This window comes from Saccopteryx bilineata, chromosome 7, assembly GCF_036850765.1.
Source record: "Saccopteryx bilineata isolate mSacBil1 chromosome 7, mSacBil1_pri_phased_curated, whole genome shotgun sequence".
In the NCBI taxonomy this organism is placed as follows: domain Eukaryota; kingdom Metazoa; phylum Chordata; class Mammalia; order Chiroptera; family Emballonuridae; genus Saccopteryx; species Saccopteryx bilineata.
In genome coordinates this window covers 87,498,487-87,511,614 of record NC_089496.1, presented here as the reverse complement: position 1 = coordinate 87,511,614, position 13,128 = coordinate 87,498,487, and the positions used below count along the sequence as shown (strand labels likewise).

Here is a 13,128-nt window from a genome sequence, read left to right as displayed (position 1 = left end):
CCGTTGTTTCTTTCTTTCCTTAGTACCTTCAGTGAAGGTACTGTGAAGCTGCTCCTGTTCTGTGAAAATAAAACTCTGGTGATTCAATACATATCAGGAGGAGAATTGGAATCCTTTAGAGCATGTGGGATAATGTTTGAAATCTGTTTTGTTTTATCATACTGCCCTGAGTTGTTATTTACTTACTTTTTAGAAATATCATTGGGATTCATAAGAGAAAAATATTACATATTTTAATTATAAAATAATATTATATAAAATTTATATCCATAAAGAATGATATATATGTATTTAAAGCAGACAGTATAGCTTAGGGGATGCACCTTCTGACATCCCTAGATTTAAATCCAAATCCACAGTTTGGATTCTTCCTGAAGTTGTCTCGACCTCAACTTTCTTATCTATAAAACAAGATAATAATACCTATTCTGGGGGTAGTTGTGAGAAATAAATGAGGTCATACATATAAAGCATCTGGCACAAGGTAAGCACTTAGTAAAGATTAGCTATTTTTATTATTATTTTATTTATTTATTTATTTATTTACAGGGACAGAGAGAGTCAGAGAGGGATAGACAGGGACAGACAGACAGGAACGCAGAGAGATGAGAAGCATCAATTATCAGTTTTCATTGCGAGACCTTAGGTGTTCATTGATTGCTTTCTCAAATGTGCCTTGACCGTGAGCCTTCAGCAGATGGAGTAACCCCTTGCTCGAGCCAGCGACCTTGGGTCCAAGTTGGTGAGCTTTTCCTCAAACCAGATGAGCCCGCACTCAAGCTGGCGACCTCAGGGTCTCGAACCTGGATCCTCTGCATCCCAGTCCAACGCTCTATCCACTGCGCCACCGCCTGGTCAGGCGCTATTTTTAATATTCTTAACCTGGGATTCCTGGAGTTCATAGCTGTGTTTCAAGGGACCTTGCTTCCCAATAATTAGGAAAGTTCTGGGTGTATGCACACTTTCTCAGGGAGAGTCTAACTGGAGTCGGAACCCTACTGGTTCTTCCAGCAGGTGTCACCCTTTCTCTTTTTCCCAAAGCTCTCCGATTGTTTTAGATTGCTCCCTGTATTTTATATTGTATTTAAACTCGGCAACAAGGCTATCTCTTAGAAGGATCAATGCAGCCAAGGCCACTGGCTGTCCTAAAAAATAAAGGAGGGGGGAATAAAAGAAAAAGAGAGAACCTTCCAGAAAAAAAAAAAAACACACGAGAGTTTTACAAGGAAAAGAGAAAAAAAATTAGCGGGAGAGGTGAAATGTCATTGACCATTGCCCTTTATAACAGAATGCTTATCCCTCGCCTATAACTTCATGTTTCTAGGCCACCGCCTCACTCCCCAAAAGGGACCAACAATAACTTGATAAATGATATTTATCAGTCAAATCTGCTATGTGAAATATCAGGATTAAGGTTCTGATATGGCTCATATGTAAACCTAAGTAAACTATATGGTTCATCCACAGAAGGCCATAGTCCCCTGTGCATTAGGATTCAGTGAGGGACCCAATACTCAGAGTAAGACTACATACTTATATTCAGATTATAAGGATCCCTGCATTTATTCTTATCATCTTATTCCTAATGCATTTCTTTTTCATACAAGACAGTCCAATCAGAAGCAGCAAGCAGTATGGCTGCTGGGATGAATTGCACATGAGTGAAAGGCTCTGGCTAAGAGTCACCACACTTTCTATTTTTCTGTTCTCAAAATCTGGTCACTGTACTCCACGAGTTCCTCATATTGTCGTTTCAGAAGACTAGGAATAACCCCTAGGCGGCCTCCGTTCTTAAGGAATCACCTGGGATGCCAGGGGAAGAGCTGTGTGACTCCTTCAGATGAAAATGAGAGACTCATGCAAAACATTTAGTAACAGGTCTATGAAATAAGGCTGTGGACAGTCATCTCTAAAGTGTTTTCTTTTTTCTTTTCTTTTTTTTTTTTTTTTTTTACAGAGACACAGAGAGAGTCTGAGAGAGGGATAGATAGGGACAGACAGACAGGAACAGAGAGAGATGAGAAGCATCAATCATTAATTTTTCGTTGTGACACCTTAATTGTTCATTGATTGCTTTCTCATATGTGCCTTGACCGCAGGGCTACAGCAGACCGAGTGACCCCTTGCTCGAGCCAGCGACCTTGGGTCCAAGTTGGTGAGCTTTGCTCAAACCAGATGAGCCTGCGCTCAAGCTGGTGACCTCGGGGTCTTGAACCTGGGTCCTCGGCATCCCAGTCCGACGCTCTATCCACTGCGCCACCGCCTGGTCAGGCTCTAAAGTGTTTTCTAAACAGTGCTTTCTGAAGTGCTTTCTAAAGGATCTAAATGATGATTTTGAAAAAAAAAAAGTTTCACCTATAGTATATAGAAATAACCAACAGAATGACAATTTACCAGGTAATAAAGCTTAACAAAATAGTCACCCAGCTGAAAATAGGAAAACAAGGCTTGTTATCAGGGTTTCATGGAGATCTGGCAAACAAGGAAAATACTGTCATTCTACAGCTGTTAGACACTCAGTTCATTTCCTAGCCAGCAGAGTAGGAGGGACGGCATGCTTTTATTCTTCTTACTCACCAAAGGCCTATTATGTCTGAACAGTAGCCGTGTCTCCAGTGAGTTTCCTTTGTGGTCCTGATGGAATGGCCTTAGAGCTAATGTGGTAAAAAGTCGCTTGTAATTCTCAGGACCACAAGTTCTGACTGATGAGCACTGAATCATAAAGGAAGATAGAAATATAGGACCAAAACCCCATTTTTCAGGAACATCAAAACAAAACAGCATCGAATCAGTGAAAATGTATTGGGTGCCTGCCACTAAGTGCAAAATTTTGCATTAGCTACTGTGGAGTATGTAAAAATAAAAGTGTCAAAATTAGTGATATAAATCAGTTGTTTTCTACCTTTTTACACTTGGGGACCGGTGACAATAGGGAATTATTTTGGGGACTGCTACAGCAGAAACCACCCTGAGCATAAGTGAGTTGACCAAGATCATTGGGTCTGTGATCTTCATACAACATCAGGGTGGTTAACTGTTTCGCAGACCACATGAAATTTCTGGTGGACTGGTCCGCCAGCGGTTAAAAAACACTGATATAAATGATCATTTCTTTAGGAGGCTATAGATGGCCAAGATTAATGTGTGCTCTTAGGCTTTTTAGAGAGGCATGCTAAGATTTCAGATAAAGAGACTTGTATAGGAGGCAATGAGAGCCCCCTCATGTGGAATAGGGTCTCAAAGGTGATATAGTGTTGGCTAGCTGGGAGTGGGGGCAGGGGGCATAGCGACTGGATGTGAATGCCAAGTTACATTGAGGTGCAAACATGTAGCTTAGTAACTGAACCTCTGTAGAGAGTGTCCAGAGCAAACTTATTTGTTACGTATTTCAGGCAGTGTGAATAGGATCTTTAGAGAGGAAGCCTTTGGCCATGAGGAAGAAAACTTCATACCTCGTGGTAGAAGTTTGAGCATGGAGAGGATATGATAAAATTGGTATAATTATAGTCTTAGGCATGGATCATTTGGTAGACTAGAAGAGACAACATCTAAGGGCAAGCTCTATAAGAGTGAGATGATGGGAATTGGACTAGGGTGGTAGCGAAGAGCAAGTAAGGAGTGGGATAAGTATCAATCACATTTTGAAAGATGAATGAGAGGAAATAAAGGAAGTTGGCAGCATGGTTCTCGTTTGGAGGAAAGGTATAATTCATTTATTTGAGAGTTGTAACTGAAGAGTCATCATTAGCAAATGGACAGTAGTGCCTGCTGTGAGCAAGGCATTGTACCAGGCCCTTAGGGTACTACAGAGAAGTGGTATCTGACATTAAGGAATCTATAATTCACTTGGTAGGAAGATGGGACAGACTTATTTTTTTTAAAAAAAAGATCAGCTCTTCTGGTTTTATTTTATTTGGGGCTATTGCATTGCATTTCTTGATCACCTATAATCATGAAAGTAAAGTTGGCTTAGGTGTCAAGTAAGAGGCAAGTTAAAATAAGATTAAAACTGATCATCTACAAAGTGAATAGTTTATAATCAGATAATGAAAAGTTTGTTATAAAACAGTTTTTTGCAAAACTATGGAGTTATTTTTAAATGAGGTGAATCTTTTAAAACTGAACTTTGATTTCTTTTTTTCAGAAACAAACACTGCCCCTATCCTTTCTTTACCTGAACTTTTTCAGCTGTAAGGTAGATGCTAAATTTTCAGCATGTATTTTATGAGATAATTCTGAAACACCAATGCTGGAACTCTAAGTTGTTTTTAAAAGGAAAATTACTAGAAAATTCTAAGATTTTATTATCATGCATTTTTAAGATATATATAGTTTAAGAAGGCCCCTGGAAAAAATGACTTTTTTTTCTTTTCTTTTTTTAAGAGACAGACAGACAGGAAGGGAGAAAGATGAGAAACATCAACTCATAGTTGCAGCACCTTAGTTGCTCATTAGATTGCTTTCTCATATGTGCCTTGACCGGGGGCTCCAGCCAAGCCAGTGACCCCTTCCTCAAGCCAGTGACCTTATGCTTCAAGCCAGCGACCCTGGGGTCATGTCTATGATCTCATGCTCAAGCCAGCGACCCCACATTCAAGCTGGTGAGCCCGCACTCCCTAGTGATCGTGAGGTGTTGAACCTGCGTGTCCTCAGCATACCGGGCTGATGCTCGCCACTGTGCCACTGCCTGGGCAGGCCCCTGGAAAAAATTATTGAAGAGTTGATTGCCCATACCCTGTACCTCTTTTCTGGAGATTTCTTTCTTTGTTTCATATTTGATATTGAATATAATTTAGTGTGAGAAATTAGATCCATCTAGCCCTGACTGGTTAGCTCAATTGGTTAGAGCAGGGGTCCCCAAACTACGGCCCGCGGGCCACATGCGGCCCCCTGAGGCCGTTTATCCGGCCCCTGCCGCACTTCCGGAAGGGACACCTCTTTCATTGGTGGTCAGTGAGAGGAACACATTGACCATCTCATTAGCCAAAAGCAGGCCCATAGTTCCCATTGAAATACTGGTCAGTTTGTTGGATTTAAATTTACTTGTTCTTTATTTTAAATATTGTATTTGTTCCCGTTTTGTCTTTTTACTTTAAAATAAGATATGTGCAGTGTGCATAGGGATTTGTTCATAGTTTTTTTTATAGTCCAGCCCTCCAACGGTCTGAGGGACAGTGAACTGGCCCCCTGTATAAAAAAGTTTTGGGACCCCTGGGTTAGAGGATGGTCCTGATACACTAAGGTTGTGGGTTTGATCCCTGGTCAGAGCACATACAAGCATCAAGCAATGAATGCATAACTTAATGGAACAACAAATTGATATTTCTTTCTCTCTCTCTCTCTCCTTTACTCTCTTTCTCTAAAACCAATAAATGATGATTTAAAAAAATATTAGCCCTGGCTGGTTGGCTCAGTGGTAGAGCGTCGGCCTGGCGTGCAGGAGTCCCAGGTTCGATTCCCGGCCAGGGCACACAGGAGAAGCGCCCATCTGCTTCTCCGCCCTTCCCTCTCTCTTTCCTCTCTGTCTCTCTCTTCCCCTCCCGCAGCCAAGGCTCCACTGGAGCAGAGTTTGCCCAGGCACTGAGAATGGCTCTGTGGCCTCTGCCTCAGGCACTAGAATGGCTCTGATTGCGGCAGAGCAAAGCCCCAAGATGGGCAGAGCATCGCCCCCTGGTGGGCATGCTGGGTGGATCCCAGTCGGGCGCATGCGGGAGTCTGTCTGACTGCCTCCCCGTTTCCAGCTTCGGAAAAATACAAAAAATATATATATATTAGATCCATCTATTCAAAGGATTATAATGGACATGAATACATTCTTTATCATTTGTAATTTAATTCAGTGACACAGACTGTGAGAACATTGTTTACATTAGCATTTCTCAAATTTTTTTATCTTGGGATCCCTTTATACTCTTAAAATTTGTTGAAACCCTACAGAGCTCTTGCTTATGTGGGTTTATCAATATTTTACCATAGAAGCCATAAAAACTGAGAAATTAGAAAATATTTATCAATTCTTTTTTAAAACCTATGACATTAACATAAATAGCATATTTTTATGAAAAATAACTAGTTTTCTAAACAACGAACATTTGGTTCTCACTACATTGGTTTATATTTTTGCAAACCTCATTAATATTTGGTTTAATGAAAGAAAGCTGGATTTTCCTAGTAGCATCTGTTTTTGGTCTGCTGCAATATGTTGATTTGACTGAAGTATATGAAGACAATATGACAGTTTTGACCTTACAAACTCTCTGAAGGGATCTTCGGGACCCTCTGTCCCAGGTAACATGGACCTGGGCTTGTCTGGGGGTGCTAGCCACAAAGCGCAGCTACTCGTATCCCCTTGGCCGAAGAACGGTCCTCTCCTCTACCGGGGAGGGTCGTCCTCTCTGACCCAGCTTGCAGCTTCGGGAGGGATGCACATGGAGCGGTGAGGGAGGAAGGGGACACCTGCCTAGCCAGCCAGATCAGCCAGATCAACCCTGGCCATCAGTGGGGTGACAGATATCGCTGTCAGATCACCCCCACATCCAACATGGACCACACTTTGAAAACCGCTGGCTTGCAGAAATTTTCAGAATATAGTCACTATGTTTTCAGAATTCACTAAGTTGTCCAAAGTGTTCATTCCTTAAAACTCTAGGTCTATATTTCCTTGACTTTGGTAGATGTTTAAAATGATTATTTGCACTATTAGTTATGGTAATATCCTTCTGGGGTGATGAGTGGGGTCATTACCTTTACTTCTCTTTCTTCAGGTGACCTGGTGATCCTTGATGGCACTCCCACTGCCGGCTGGCTGCAGGGCCGAAGCTGCTGGGGGGCCCGGGGCTTCTTCCCAGCCTCGTGTGTCCGGGAGCTCTGCCTGTCCTCCCAGAGCCGGCGGTGGCACTCGCAGAGCGCCTTGCTCCAGATCCCTGACTACTCGATGGGACAAGCCCGGGCGCTGATGGGGCTTTCTGCCCAGCTGGATGAAGAGCTGGACTTCAGAGAAGGGGACGTGATCACCATCATCGGAGTTCCTGAGCCGGGCTGGTTTGAAGGGGAACTGGAGGGTCGAAGAGGCATTTTCCCAGAAGGTTTTGTAGAGCTTCTGGGGCCCCTGAGGACTGTGGATGAGTCGGTTAGTTCTGGAAACCACGATGACTGCATTGCAAACGGTGAAGTAGACATCCCTATGGGCGAAGAGGAGAGAGGGCCAGAGGAGGAGGAGGAGCACGTAGGGGGCTACGGAATTGCCCTCTACAGGTTCCAAGCCCTGGAGCCGAACGAGCTGGATTTTGAGGTAGGCGATAAGATCCGAATTCTGGGGACCCTGGAGGATGGCTGGCTAGAAGGATCACTGAAGGGCAGGACGGGCATCTTTCCTTACCGGTTCGTAAAGTTATGTCCCAACACAAGGGTGGAGGACACCGTGGGCCTGCCACAGGAAAGCAGTCTTACCAGGGTCCCCGAAACATCGTTGGATTGCTCAGAGAACTCCTTAGCAGTGGAGGAAAAAGGGTATGAATGTCATGAATATGAACCAGAGAAGTCCAACTATATTATTTCTGAAACATCTGCTTCTCCCTTGGATCACCTGACCTCTGAATGTGAAGTAAACAAAATCTCTCCCTGGGATGAGGACACCTGCTGGTGGCCCCTAAGAAGCCCAGACACAGGGCACCAACAGCCTCCTGTCAAAGACTCCTTCATGAAGGACCCTTCCGAGGTAGTCAATGGTGTTTCCTCCCAACCTCACATACCTTTTCATCCCCAACTGCAGAAAAACCAGTGTTCTTCTAGGGCAGGAGGGAGCCACCCAAGCTCGGAGCGGTTCTCTGACCCTTTTCCTCTAGAAGCAAGGGCTAGAGACTATTCCAGCCTGCCTTCCAGAAAAACATACTCACAGCCGAAAACCCTGAAGAAGCCAGTGTCTCCTCCTCGCAGTGGCTCTTCCCTTCCAGCCTCTGGGGTGGGCAGACCTGGCCAGTGGAGCCCTCAGCTCCAGGGCATGGCAAGGTGTGCCCAAAAGCACTGCCCACCCAAGGAAAGAAGTACTTTCCCCTTATGTTCGGAAATGAAGCCTGGTGTGCAGGACAAGGCGCCCGCCATGGAAGCATTGGCCGTTCCACAGGGAGACAGCAACATTGACCTGGACTCTAAGTTGACACAACAGCTGATAGAGTTTGAGAAGAGCTTGTCAGGGTCTGGCACAGAACCAGATAAAATTTTGCGCCACTTTTCAATCATGGACTTTAACTCTGAGAAGGATATTGTCCGAGGCTCCTCAAAGCTAATCACACAGCAGGAGCTGCCTGAGCGGAGAAAGGCCTTAAGGCCACCGCCACCCCGTCCCTGTATGCCAGCATCCGCTTCTCCCCATCTGCAGGTGGACCAGAGCCTGAGACCCACGCCACCCTTGGCAGTGCGGCCCTCCCGCCCAGCTCCCCTGCCTCCCGCAGTACAGCAGAGAATGAATGTGGTACCCCCCAAGCTCCTGACCTGTACCCGTCCTAGCTGTGAGACCCTAGAAAAGGAGGCCCCTGAAAATATGGAAAAGACTTTGGACGAGACTTCCCAGTGTCCGTTAGTACTGGCGAGGATTCAGGAAGTGGAGCAGGACTTGGCTATGTACAGCAGGGCTCAGGAAGAGCTCAACTTGATGCTGGAGGAGAAGCAAGAGGAATCCTTAAGGGCAGAGACCCTTGAGAATCTTGAGTTCTACAAGAGCAACATAGAAAGTTTGAATATTGAACTCCAGCAACTTAGAGGTAAGTGATGAGGAAATATATGCTTGTTTCTTGACACACATAAGTCTAAGCAGCAATTTACCCATGTATTTTAGGGATATGTTACCGTCTTTGATCGACAGTTAAAGAATGATTTGCTTTTTCAATAACTAATTTCTTCTATCACCATGATTAGACTGCTCTGTCTAGATGTATCCTATAACCACTGTGGCCTCCTGACTTTGTTTACAGCTCAGGGAAAGAAGCTCAAACCTCACTGACATGCACACCTCCTGTGCTACTATGATATCCATAGCGGTCATGCAGACGGGAAGTCCCCAAATAGAACTTTCTTTAACCAGGCTCTACTAAGGGCTGAAGATGTCTAGGCTAAGACTCATGAGAAAACTGCATCTTGTATCTTTGTGGTGTAGGGACTAGATGTCAATAATAACAGCAGTTAACATTCATTAACCTATTAATAAGGATTTGTTACTATTTACTTATACAAAGAATCGTCACAACCACCCTGGAGGTACTGTAATAATTCATGACTACTTTCTAGATGGAGAAACTAATAGTTGTAGAGATTAAGTCATTTGCCAAGGGAGCAAACTTGTTTTTAACCACGCCAGTTTACTGCTTCCCATCTTGCACATTCATAGGGTCAAATGCCATTCTTTAATCTAGGGGCACCATCCTCTGGAGACTTCATTTGTATTCACCAGGCTATCAGGAGAAATAACTTTCAAAGTAGGAACACTAAGAGAGTGAGACAACAGCAGCTGTTCCAGACCCAAGGAGAATATGACCTCATGCCTTTGGTATGTGTGTCCGAGAGCTCTGCACCTGCACGTCAGTAAAGTGAGTAATAAAAGCACTCTCCGGGTCTAGAAATTGCAGTGCACGAATAAGAGATAAAAGCAGGAGAATGGTAGCCCAGAGTGACTGGATCACGATGGCAGACCAAGTATACATACTATGACGCTTGTCCTTTAGCCCTCTAAAAGTCAGTGGAAAGACACAATGAAAAATTCCAAGAAGAAAGAATAATATTAGAAGGCCAGAAATAGAGTAATTTTCAGAAAGATGGAAAGTGGGGGATGTTACAGGGGAAGCCTCTACCTGAAGTCTGCTTGGGAGAGGACTGCTGTGCATGTGGCTGCTGTTCTGGGGGGACCCCACACGCAGCGGCTCCGGAGTAGGCATCCGGGAACAGGTGCAGTGTGCCGAACTGGAGAAGAGCTAGGCCGCTGGGCCCCTGGGGCACTTGCACTCAATCAGGGCAGCATCATTAGCCCGCATGGTCAAGTAGGAGGGTAAGTTCTGAAACATGTCCTAAAAGGGTGCACATTTAATAGGAGTACTTGAACTCTTGGGGAATGCCAGGTACCTTGATGACTTCAGAATGCCTGAGAAGGAATTCTAAGGGAACTTCGGCTCGGCACTTCATCCCCAAAGCCACAGCAAGCCCAGGACTCTCCATTGCCTTCCAGACCTATAAGGTTTGAGATAAGTGTATAAATTATTCTGTATTAGATATGCAGGTGGAAAAACAAAAGTCTCCCACATTCCAGGTAGCAGCAATTTCTCAGTAAGGATCCTTTCAAGAATTAACAATGTTTCACAGCAATGTTATGTCTTCTATCCTTAAGAACACCCTGCAGTGTTTTCAGTGAATATGTGGACTGAAGAACTGGTACGAAATGATGAAATTGGTGTTCTTTTTTATTCAATTGATACTCTTTTTCAGGACTAATTTAACAATCCAGTCAGTGTTCTTACTATGTGTTTTTAATTCTAAAAGATTAATACTGTGGAAGACCTGGGTCTTAATCGGAAAGACTTTTCTTTATTTGAACCTACCAAATACACATTCAGTATATCAATGTTGACTTGTTTTTTTTGTTTTTGTTTTTGTTTTGTTTTGTTTTGTTTTGTTTTTTGACAGAGACAGAGAGTTAAAGAGAGGGATAAACAGGGACAGACAGACAGGAAGGGAAAGAGATGAGAAGCATCAATTCTTCATTGCAACACTTTAGTTGTTAATTGATTACTTTCTCATACGTGCCTTGACCGGAGGGCTATAGCAGACTGAGTAACCCCTTCCTCAAGCCATCTACCCTGGGCACAAACTGGTGAGTCTTGCTCAGACCAGATGAGCCCGCGCTCAAGCTGGCGACCTTGGAGTTTCAAATTTGGGTCCTCTGTGTCCCAGTCCGACGTTCTATCCACTGCGCCACCGCTGGGTCAGGCTTGATTGTTTTTTAATAAGTGTATTTTTATATCAATTGCTAATATAATGAAATTACTTATTCCTTGCAATCATTGACAGTGCCCCTTACGGTCATCTTTTTCTGTCTTCATAAAAAGTCTATCCAACAATATAATTAGTCCCTTGAAAGAGGAGGAAATTAATCAGTTTAAATACCAGTCTTTATCCCTCAAATACAGTCTCGTAAAATCTCTAATCTTGAAATTTAAGGCCCAAGATTTAAAGAACCTTCAGTACAGCATTTATCTAATTCTGATAGGTATTATTTTTTGTTGTGTCTATGCTTTCAATGAAATTTTAAGCCCACTGAGCAGACGGTGTATTAGTCAGTATGTCATTTCCCAGCACCTGGCTTAGTGTTCTGTAGGCAGTACATTTTTATTTATTTATTTATTTTATTTATTCATTTTTAGAGAGGAGAGAGAGAGAGACAGAGAGAGAGAAGGGGGGAGGAGCTGGAAGCATCAACTCCCATATGTGCCTTGACCAGGCAAGCCCAGGGTTTCGAACTGGTGACCTCAGCATTTCCAGGTCGATGCTTTATTCACTGCGCCACCACAGGTCAGGCCGCAGTACGTTTTTAAATTAAATTGAAATATGGGATGATACACAAGTTTTCATAATAGTTCACACCTAAGTCTATATATTATTTGTACTAGTTTTTATATCCTTAAGACTATGGAATGACGAAGTGAGGAGGATTAATTTTTTTTGTTTACAAATCCAGTAAGTTACCTTTTATAGTTTCTTGTTTGCTACAGATACCCTTCAGCTTTTTAAAAAATTTTCTTCATATAAGGTAAGAATAGTTGTTTTATAATTTGTGTTTGGTAATTCCAAGATATTAAGTCTTAGTGGAACTTTTTATTTTATTTTATTCATTTTAGAGAGGAAAGAGAGAGGGAGAGAGAGACAGAGGAGAGGAGCTGGAAGCATCAACTCCCATATGCGCCTTGACCAGGCAAGCCCAGGGTTTCAAACCGGCGACCTCAGCATTTCCAGGTTGACACTTGATCCACTGCGCCACCACAGGTCAGGCCTTAGTGGAACTTTTTGATGCCACATGGTTCTCGTTAGTGTGGTCTAGACTCCCTGTGTGCCTAACTGTCTTTTACTGTGTGTTAGTCACAGTATTTGGAAAATTTTAAGACCTGAGAGGAAGGCACCTGACCAGAGAAGATTTGCATTTGTCTTCTTCAGTTGTTTGTCGTCAGCTGTTTCAGATTCCCAAAAAGGTAGCAATCTTTGGGGTTCAGGAACAAGAAATTAGAATTCCTGGCAATTCCTAAAAGTATAAATTATAAAGAATTCCTGGCAATTCCTAAAAGTATAAAAGTACTTTCAAAAACTCTTTATTTATGTATTCTTAAATGATAATAGCCTGACCTGTGGTGGGGCAGTGGGCAAAGCATTGACCTGCAATGCTAAAGTCGCCAGTTCGAAACCCCAGGCTTACCCAGTCAAGGCACATGTGAGGAGCAGCAACTAGGCGTTAATGCCTCCGGATCCTCCCCACACCCTTCTCTCATTCTCTCCTCTCTCAAATCAACAAAGAAAATCATGAAATGATAATAGCAGTGACCATAATAGTGAGCAGTGAATATTTCCCTGCATTAAGATTGTACTAAAAGTTTGAGTATGTGTGGGAAATACATACGAAATAAATGCAGTTTTTTATTATTGTGAACCAAAATATTGTGACAAGAGTATATACTTTAATGACATGTGAAAGAGTTTTCTTCCTGATAACAGACTTTTAAAATGTTTTTAACTTTTTATTTTAAAATAATTTTAGGTTGACAGAAAAGTTGCAGAAATAGTACAGAGTTCCATATACCTTTCACGAAGCTTCCCCAGCCCTGACGTCTTACATAGCTATAAAATATTTATAAAAATCAAAACATTGGCCCTGGCCGGTTGGCTCAGCGGTAGAGCGTCGGCCTAGCGTGCGGAGGACCCGGGTTCGATTCCCGGCCAGGGCACACAGGAGAAGTGCCCATTTGCTTCTCCACCCCTCCGCCGCGCTTTCCCTCTCTGTCTCTCTCTCTTCCCCTCCCGCAGCCAAGGCTCCATTGGAGCAAAGATGGCCCGGGCGCTGGGGATGGCTCTGTGGCCTCTGCCCCAGGCGCTAGAGTG

The 13,128-nt window shown here is 43.4% G+C and overlaps 1 protein-coding gene across 1 annotated transcript in view; it reads left to right on the top strand.

Annotated features, from left to right (window-relative positions):
* Positions 1–13,128, top strand: part of DNMBP (dynamin binding protein) — a 118,962-nt gene that overhangs the window by 35,967 nt on the left and 69,867 nt on the right. The window contains exon 4 of the mRNA XM_066240517.1: positions 6,765–8,759. Within this exon, the coding sequence (XP_066096614.1) occupies positions 6,765–8,759 (1,995 nt within the window). The remainder of the gene's footprint in view (positions 1–6,764; positions 8,760–13,128) is intronic.